The 10202-nt window shown below is 36.8% G+C and overlaps 1 protein-coding gene across 1 annotated transcript; it reads left to right on the forward strand.

The window, feature by feature from the left end:
- Positions 1–443: 443 nt before the first annotated feature.
- LOC108987574 lies at positions 444–9926 on the forward strand. Its single transcript, XM_018960505.2, has 3 exons — positions 444–576; positions 909–997; positions 9086–9926. Exons 1-3 carry the CDS (start codon positions 526–528, stop codon positions 9249–9251), a joined length of 306 nt encoding a protein of 101 aa, XP_018816050.1. The 5' UTR covers positions 444–525; the 3' UTR covers positions 9252–9926.
- The last annotated feature ends 276 nt before the right edge of the window (positions 9927–10202 follow it).

The raw sequence follows: 10202 nt of genomic DNA on the forward strand, positions 1-10202 counted from the left end.
TACTCTATAACCATTATTTTATTTATTTAAATTAGTGTTTCCCAATTTTGAGCAACAATATATTTAAGTTGAGAAATAATAATTTAAATATCAAATTAAATTATTAATTAACATATAGTTAGTGTAATTGTAAAATATAAAAAAAATAAATTAAAATATTATTATTAACAAAATAATATTATATTATTATTTTGATGAATCCAATAGCTAATTCAATGTGGAGTTATAGATAGAGAAGTTTTAAATTTATGAAAAATATGTACTTTTTATTAAATTTTAAAGATAAAAATGATAAACCCAATACTAATGTTCTTGCAGCTCCGTCGGAACACAGCAACTGCCCTTTCTTTCGTAACAATTCAGCTTTCCGTCACTTCAGCTTTATTTCATTTCAGCACCGTCTTTCTCTCCTTTCGATGTCAGCCTTTCTCCGCATACAAGAACACAGCTCTTCCAAATGTTAAAATCACAACTCCATCTCCGCAATGACAGTCTCCTTACTCATGCCCTGACTCTCCTTATGTTATGCGTAGATGTAACTGCCGTCCCACGGCTGCAATAGTGATCTCAGCGAAGGTTTTTCCCCTCTCTCTCTATTGACCAATATAGCATACGTTTTGGATTAATGCATGTTCTTAAAATATATTCTGCGCATCTTTTTTCTTAATATTTTTGGGTACTAATGTTTTTATTAGACTATAATTACGAGATCATGAATTATAGTTCGTTGTAATCGAATTTTATATGTTTTTTGGTGTTTAATACGATGCCTTGTAAAGTGCTGTGTAAGGTGCTCAAGGGCTTTGATTTTTTTTATTAGCTTGAATGAAACATATACCGACCTGTAACTAGACGTTTACATTGATATTCCTCATCTCTTACATTTTCTTAATCATATAATATATTAGGCAACGAGATTCTTGATGAGAAAGTCCTGCAGGGAGCAAATAAAAAATTCTATTAGTCATATTTTGGAATGGGCTGTTTTGGGAAAAAGGTAATATTTCCATTAACTCAATCTTTTTTGCTGTCTTTTTATATTTACGCTATTAATTACATGAATAATTTTTAGTTAGTATATATATTGCATCCATATTTAGTTCATGCACATAATTACCTATAAAAAAAACTTTAATTGTTGATAGTTTCATGAGATATAGCTATCTTATTTAACTGCATTTTTTTAGCTTTGTGGAAAACAATCGTGCAATATGAAACTTGCAAAATGATATATAGCATCCACATCCTTAAAATATTAAGGGCAAGTTTGGCAACTCAGATCAGACAAAATTTTGAATTCAGTTTTCATAATGAAATGAAATAAATATCCAAACAGTCATTTAAAAACAAAACCTTATGTAAACACCACAACTTTTCACGACTCGACTAATCGTATAGGTTTTAGTCTATCAGCATTATTAGAACTATCACTCATTATGGTGCTAGAAGCGCGATTTTTATTTATTTGAGCTAGTTAAAACTGTCAATTTGAGATATGGTCTGCACCATTAGTGTCAGTTGATTATTTAAGATTTTACGACTCAACAATCTCATTTTTAATTTTCGGACGATACACTTATTAGATTTAATTTGCTTATTTCGAAATTCATTACTTATTTCGAAACTCAGATCAGACTCAATAATCTAATTTGCTTTGGAATTTATTAGATATGGTCTGCACCATTAGTGTCAGTTGATTATTTAATAAAGGAATTGTGTATCAGCTCACTATAAATTTATTGGTGGAATTTCTATTGAGTTTAGGAATCTCTTGAAAATCCTATAAATTTTTACAAATAGACCAATCGCTCAGGTTTTAGTCTGACAACATAGTCAATATTATCATTCACTATGGTGTTAGAAATATGAGTTTAATTATTTGAGGTAGTTAGAAGTGTCAGAATGTGTTTTGGTCTACGCCATTAGACCCAGTTGATTATTTAGAATTTTGTTGTGCGATAGTCCATTTTCATAATTTCAGACGAAACGCCTGTTTGAAATTAGGTACTTTGGGGTTGAAGGGAAAATTAAGTCTATGTGAAGGTATTGGATTGGGTCTATGTGAAGGTATACCTTATGAGAGGAGTAAGTCGTCTCGGAGTGAAGGAAAAATTAAGTATCAAGATATGTGGGACCCTATCAAATAGTGGAGAAGGTGGGAGCAATTGCGTACCGTATGGAGTTGCCAACTGAGTTTCATGGAATCTACAATGTATTCCACGTGTCCTCATTGAAGAACAATTTTGGGAACCTAATACCACCAGTGATGGATCCCACTAGTGTACCTTTACAGTCCAACTTGACCTATGAGGAGAAGCCAGTACATATCATTGACTAGAAGGAAAAAGAATTACGAAATCGCAAAATTCTATTAGTCAAAGTACTTTGGCAAAACCATAATATTCAAGAGGCAACTTGGGAGAAGGAAGTCGATATGCGACGCAACTATTTCCAATTATTTTTTATTTATTTATTTTTTTAATTTTTATAAAAGAGAAGGAAATTACATGTCTAGTAGTAACCCCTGTCCAAATTTATTAATGAGCTCTCACTTGTGGCGGAGAAAAATCGTGCTAACAATCACAGTACTTGGCATTAACAAAAAAATTTAAAAATAAAGAAAACAAATCCCCAAGTACTCAATAAAAACCAAAAAAACCTATCAAGCCTATCTCTAACCAAAGTCAAATCACACGTCCTGAATTTACATTCAACCCTTTCGAATCTGAGGTAGACCACATGCATCTGTTGTGATGATCCCTTTTGACAAATGAGGAAGCTCTGTTTGACCTACCCAAACATGAGAAACACTACTACTTCCTAGCCGGGCCAAAAAATAGCAGCCTTATTTCCTTCATGATATATTTGACTAACATTAAAATTTATTTCTCCTAACATTTTAACTATATCTTCCCAAAAGTCCTCTAGATATTAAAGAGTACATTTTCTGTTCTCAATCCAATTGACTAATATTAAAGAAATCATCTCAATGATAAGATTATTGAACCTCCATAGTTTACAATGTTTAAGACTTGTCCAGAAAGCCATAACTTTCGCAAGGTTGTTACTACCATGCCCGAATGACTTGGAAAAAACATATATACCATATTCCCGAATTCATTCTTGACTACTCCTACACCCAACGTTCTTGGAATATTTAGACAACTTCCATCCACATTCATTTTAAGCCACCCTCTATTTGGCTTCGCCCATCTGACTACCTTAAAGACTTCTTTCTTGCGATAATAGGTAGATATAAAGAGTTTAACACTTTAAAATCATTATTCACTAAGCGAGAAGCCTTACTAATCTTAATACCAACCCAAGGAATCCAATACTTAACCAATCTCCATAAAACATGAACTTTATCTTTCTTACCTTCCATCCTGGCTTTACACCTCCACCTCCAGAAGTTTTAGGAAATGATCATCGGAACAAAGCCAATTAGCCTACCGAGTTGTGATGATTTTGATGCTCTACAAAACCAAGCCTCCATTGTTGCTTTTTCAAGACCGAATTGGAACAAATGGAATACCCAACATGTTAGAGCAAAATTTCCAAATGACCGCCGCTATGTTCCCACTATACAACACATGATTAAGCTCTTCTACGACACGTTGTTGACAACACTCACTCTTGGACACTAAAGGCAATCCCAACTTCCTTATACGGTCATCCACACTCAGACTTGAATTCATGGCCTTCCACATAAACACAAAACTTTTTAAGAATTGCAACATTCCATATCCAATCCGACCATTCATATTTATGGTTGCTCTCCCGAACAAGACTCCAGACACTCCTAGATGTAAAAAAATCCTTAAAATTACCCAGCCATATTAGCTTATCTTCACCTATCCTTCGGATAAGCTTATCTTCACCTATCATTCGATCCTTAATGTCATTGACAATTTCTTCATCTTTTTCAGACCCTACTAATTGTTCCGGCTTAATCAAATCCCAGTTATTATTCAGCATAACCTGGTTTACTTTCAAATTAACCTCACCCACAATTGAACAACTCTCCCTCAAAGGACCATAACTTATCCACTTGTCCTTTCAAAAATACACATTCCCCTCACGAATTCTCCACTTAGAATGCAAGAGAATAGAAGGTAATTCATTAGCTATCGATTTCCAAAAACGGGTTCCTCTTGCAACATTAATTTCCAGCGGATGCACACCATGCATATACTTTGCAAAAAAATACTTTTGCCAAATAGAATCAGAACATAGGAGGTTCCAAGCAAATTTTGAATGTAACTTAACTTCCTCAACCCAAGCCCTCCCTCATCCACCGGACTACAAAGTTTCTCCCATTTAATTCACTTTTTCTTAGTATTCCCGTTAATCGAGCCCCAGAAAAAGGTACTCAAAATCTTATTAATCTGACTATAAACAATTTCAGAACGTGCATCACCGAAAGGAGATGGATTGACATGCTCGACAATACTTGTTTTAAAAGAATCAATCTTGCCCCAGCAGAAAGAAATTTTATTTTCCAACCTTCAATCCGACTACAAATTCTTTGATTAATATCCTGGAAATCTACTGACTTCAATCTTCTCGATACAATTGGAACCCCCAAGTACGTGAATGGAAACACCCCTTCCGAAAATTGAGTGATAGATAAGATATGCCTCCGTCTAGCATTATTAAAATGCTTAGAGAAAAAATATGAGATTTGACATTATTTACCTGTTGCCTCGACCATGAAGTGTAGGAGCGCAAGATACCAACTATCTCCAAAATAGAAGATTTCCCTCCATTGGAGAAAATTATCATATCATCAGCATGCAATAAATGTGAGATTATAGGGTCGTGTCTCGGATGAGAGTAACACTTTACTCTCTGCAAAGTTTTTCTTAATCAAACGGGAAAGTACTTCCTCCACTAAAATGAATAAGTACGAGGATAAATGATCACCTTGTCGAAAACCCCTTCCACCCTTAAAGAATTCCTTTGATGTGCCATTCATTACAATTAAACAATGTCATGAATAAGCTCAAGTGAGACTAATATTTCCGAAGATACTTCTACCGGGAAGAAAAGCTCTTTGTTCCTTTGAAATTATTTTGCTAAAGAGCACTGGAAATCGATTCACTAGAATCTTAGAGCATATTTTATAGACCACGGAACAGAGACTGATCGGCCTAAAATTCCCAAACGACATTAGATTTTGTACTTTAGGAAGTAGAGCAATATAAGAGGTAGTGTAGAACCTTGGAAATTCAGTCCCTCTAAAAAAATTAGTAATTGCATCAAATAAGTCATCTTTCTCTAAAGACCAACAATGCTGATAGAATCCCGAGCCAAAGCCATCTAGACCAGAACTACTGTCATTAGGAATAGAGAATAGAGCATTTTTTACTTCCTCCACCGAAGGAGAACTACCAAAAATATTATTCTTCTCTTCTGACACTTCACCCGTAATTAATTCAGGCAAATTCGGCATGGAACTTGACTGATTTACCTTCAGAAAGTCCTCAAAATAGACACAAGCCTCCTCATGAATGGCTTCCGGCATGCTAAGTACACAACCATCATACATTTACATTTCTATCACCATATTATGTTTCTTGGATTGTAATGCTTTAAAAAAGGATGATGACACTTCACCCTATAAAATCCAATCTTGCTTAAACTGTTGAGCAAGGCGAGCTTCCTCCCTTTTTAACCAGACATCAAGCTCCATCGTATTAGCTAAAACATCCATTTTGACATCTTCCGAAAACCTCTCTTGCAAGCTAGCTTCACCTTCTTCCACTTTTAGCTCTAACTCTTTAATATGTCGTCCAGTCCAACCAAATATCTCCTTGTTCCAAGTTTTAAGTACTTGTTTTAATCTCTTCAATTTTTTTGCTAGTTTCCACAAACCTCTACCTCCCAGGAACTGACACATTGCCAAAAATTGTCATGAGTAGTCCACATATAATGAAATTTAAATGAGGCAAGACCATACCTAGAAGAAGTCTCCGAGAGACCCAAGAGCATTGGAGAATGGTCTGAGGACCTCCTGGGTAGATAACGATTCTGTACTTAAGGGAACAACTCCAGAAATTCCAAATTACATAAGGCTCTATCGAGCCGTGCCCATGAGCGAGCCATCCCAGATTGCCCATTACACCATGACAGTTTGTTCCCTAAAAATGGCATATCCACCAACCCGTCATTATCAATGAAAGAACAGAACTCCTCCATTGCCGTGAGTAACCTTGGACTGCCACCACGTATTTCACTATCATTCCGCAATACATTAAAGTCCTCCAAAATTACATGAGGCAATTGCAAGTTATTGATAAAAAGCAAATCATCCCATAAAGCCCATCTGTCTAAATACCGGCATTTTGCATACACAACAGACATCAATACACCAGAATTAATCATCAAAGAAATATGCTGATTTGATCCACCCATGACATCCACCTGTAACCCAGCATTCCAGAAACACCAAATTTTATCAGCCTGGTCCGCATTAGAAAGACATTCACTAAACGAAAAATAATTACTCTAGTAACTCAGTTGAAGATCATCCCGGAACAGTTCCGCCAGAAAGAGAATGGAAGGCTTATGTACCCAAACCAATGTATGTAATCGCTTTCTAGAAGTGTCAATTCCTCTTTATATTCCAAAACATACTTTTGTTCATCATTGAGAATGTTTAGAGGGCATGGTCAGAACCCTTGAAGAACTTCTTAGCATTATTTTAGGAATTACCTTTTTTCTCGTTAATTCAGAATCAAAACTTCCATCCTTCTCCTTCGCAAGATGCGCCAACTCAGCCTCATCTTCAGAATTCGATTCCATACCAATATGATCTTGATTAAAAATTGCCAGCTGCAAATCCTCTGATTTAGGTATTTGTGTACCTCCTGTTTGCACCTTAGACTTATCTTTCAGCCCATCCATAGGATACGTAACCTCAGGTTGCAAAATCTGTTCATCACCTGATATGAACCCGTGGGAATGAATTCCCTTGAACCCACAATCAATTTGATAACTCTCCAAGAAAGTCAAAAATCAAGTCAAGGATGGAGAATCTAGACCCGATGAGAACCCGTTTCAAGAACCTAGATTATATTAAAATTTAGACCCGTTGAAGAACCCGTCTAAGAACCCAGATTACAAAGAAGGAACGCCACAAAGGTTGTGATTTACCTTTGATAAGTTCAAGAGTTCAATCAAGAACAAGAGGAGACAACTCAACTCACAAATAAAATTCAATATTGTCTAATCTCTCAAATGAGGCTACAAAGTTTTTAAACCCAAACCTAATCAAAACCCTAGCGAAAATAAAGCCCCTTTTATCCAAAATTACCTTTGATGAACAGTACCGGCTACAGTACGCGCGGCTACAGTAACCCTACAATAAATTGATGAAACCCTAGTTCCTAAAATGTAACTTTCCAAATAAGCCCCTGGCCAAAATACAAGGCCTTCACAAAAACATAGTTCATAAGAAATAAGACATGTGAGCCAAGCATCTTCAAGCTCACTTATTCTAAACTAATAAAATAAATCATTTAACCAAATTGGAAGCCTCCAATAACAATAGGCCGTATCTCTAAGTTATGTCTTCCACAGCTTGAATAAAGTGGATCAAAGCTGGTTCTTCTTCTTTCAGACCCATCTTCAGTGTTGGGTTCTTGCTGGCTTCATCCCAAGTGGATTGCACCAATCCTTGCATTGCTTCCTTGATCTTCTTGGCCCTTGATCTTATAATTGGCCCATCTGGAACTTGCAAAGGATCTTTAAGAGTAGACCCACCTTAGTTCCTATCATCACCCGTAACCAAAACCAATTCTCTATCAACTTGGGCCCCACTTGATTCTGCACACATCGTCAAATCTGTCTCATGCATTAAGGGCTCAGCTACTTCCGTATCAACCTCAGCCTCTAAAGACACAACCCCTGCTTCACTTCCGTCCTTTAACGTCTCATCTTTGGCCTTTAAATTTTGAAGAACCAAAACAGAAGAAGACTATATTCTTCCCTGGCAGATCTTTCTTAGCATTGACCTCATCCTCCTCCTTAGGAACCCAAACTTTATTCGATCTCATAGTCCTCAAGTTCTTGGGTTCTTTTCGTTCTTAAACTTAGTCCTATACACGTTTTCAAATTATGTCCTTGCACTTTACAACAAGAACAAAACGCTGGCAATGTCTCTTGCTCCACCCCTTGAAAAATACTTGTAGGGTGCCTTGGCGTCCCAATCCAAATAGAAGAAATTGGATCTTGATCAATGTTCATAAGCATACAAACTCTCGCACCATTAGTTCTGGTTGCACTTTCTATTCCATAAATATGATTCTTGATATAGATTCAGAGGGAGACCAAGGAGCATAATCCACATTAGCACCTATGCCAGTTCCTCATCCTCTTTAAACTTTATCGTCCATTGAAAGGCCCGGTATGCAGCCCCTTCAATGTCACAACTCTCTCGTGAAAGGGCTTACAAGAAGTTGTCTTCGTTTGAGGAGCTCACAAACATTACACTCCCTACACATCCCAGACACCACTGGCTATGTCGAAAGGCCCCATCGGTTATGTATGTACCCACTAATACGATCCAGAGAAGGCCTTTGCCTCAAGAACTTCAAGACCAAAGAGAATCAAAACAAAACTGCAGAACGATCCAGTTCTTCCTTTGTAAATTGCACAATAACTTCACCCTCCATATGCTTAGGCTGCCGAAGAGGAATAGAAACCTCAGGGATAGCCTGAGGCATATGTAACATTAACTCCACAAACATCCAAGGGTTTCATGGAGGGGGTTGGGAGCCCCCTGCATCAGCCATGTTTGTAATGTGAAAGCTCTCCCTTGGTAGGGAGCAAACGTTTCGCAAGCATTAATTCTTGGAGTGTTCTTGTTAGTAGTCGTGAAAGCACCCCTAGTTATTGTGTTGTTTTGTTTTCAACTCAGTCGATATTTTGTGCTTCACTTTGTATGGGACTGTTATATCAGATGTGGTACTTTGTTGCTTAGATATCAATAAAGTATATGTTTCCATTTTAGAGTTTTGTGGGCCATCTTTAGTGTGTATGCTGTAAAATGTTCTCTGTTTTAATTATGTTCTTTTTGCAGTTCCATGGCTCGAGAGCGCAAGATTGCCCGTAAATCGACCCTTTCGGCACAACGAGTGCATGAGATGCTAGAAGAGTGTCGTAGAAGACGACTAGCTGAGTTGAGTAGGGAGGTGTCCGCTTATTGGCATATGATGGAACGCCAAGGGCACAACCATACATTCTAGACATTGATAGTAACAGAGTAGGTTATGAGGAGTGCTTTACCTCATGAGGAACATTACCCTCCATTGCACTCGACCACATGGCTTGATCAAAATTGTTTCAAGGCTAGGATGACACGGGATAAAAATTGATTGGGCCAAGAAAAATTGGATTTGAGTATGATAGTATTTCAACCTCTTACGAAACTCCCTTTAAACCCAAAATTGAACCCCACTTGGTTGGGGTCCATCAAGGCCCATGAATTTGGCCACCTTAAAAACGTTTCTTGAATAAGTTTTCTCCCCCACAGTAGACAATTTTCTGCTATTGGCTACACCCAATAGTGTCTTGATGTGAAAGAGAAATCCACTTCATCAACCTCCATCTTTCATAGCTACTGCAAGCAGTCCTTGCCCCTCACTTTTTTTCACTTTATGTCACATAACCAACTCCAATCAAGGGTCATTCAAGCCCATACCTTCCTCCTCTAGGAGTCTAAAGTCGTGCAAGGCACATTTCACTTTGTTTTGTCACTTTTTTACCCTGTTTTTGTAGAGAGAAACTCAAGAGCTCTCTTAGGTAGATTTCTGGGTCATGTTGCGTGGAGATTTTTGACCCTTTATAAGTATTTTCTTACAATGACTCATTTATAAAAGTTGTTCGTCTTTGAGTGTAGTTTTTGTCGATATCTTATTAGTTTCATTCCATGCACATTTGATCGTCCAAAAGTATTTTTAAGCATGGAAAGATCATTCTGGGCGTGAATCTAGAGTTATGTTTTGAAATCTTTTACGAAGCTAATGGACATATTTTGGTCCGAAAATTTTATGGAGTGTTATTAGCATATGTTTATGAATGTTAATTAAAGTTTTGTTGCATGAATAAAGCCTTTGATGATAAATTTACTTAGGTTTAGAAACTTGAAAATGGGAAGTAGAGAAACTGTTTTTGTTTTGTGAAAGTTTGAATATTTC

Source organism: Juglans regia, chromosome 7 (genome assembly GCF_001411555.2).
Source record: "Juglans regia cultivar Chandler chromosome 7, Walnut 2.0, whole genome shotgun sequence".
In the NCBI taxonomy this organism is placed as follows: domain Eukaryota; kingdom Viridiplantae; phylum Streptophyta; class Magnoliopsida; order Fagales; family Juglandaceae; genus Juglans; species Juglans regia.

Bases quoted from the DNA above. Each gene is read 5' to 3' on its own strand.
- LOC108987574 (XM_018960505.2), top strand. From the start codon at position 526: ATGCGTAGATGTAACTGCCGTCCCACGGCTGCAATAGTGATCTCAGCG. The intron at 577-908 runs GTTTTTCCCCTC...ATAATATATTAG, and splicing joins CAATAGTGATCTCAGCGAAG to GCAACGAGATTCTTGATGAG. The intron at 998-9,085 runs GTAATATTTCCA...TTCTTTTTGCAG, and splicing joins TGGGCTGTTTTGGGAAAAAG to TTCCATGGCTCGAGAGCGCA.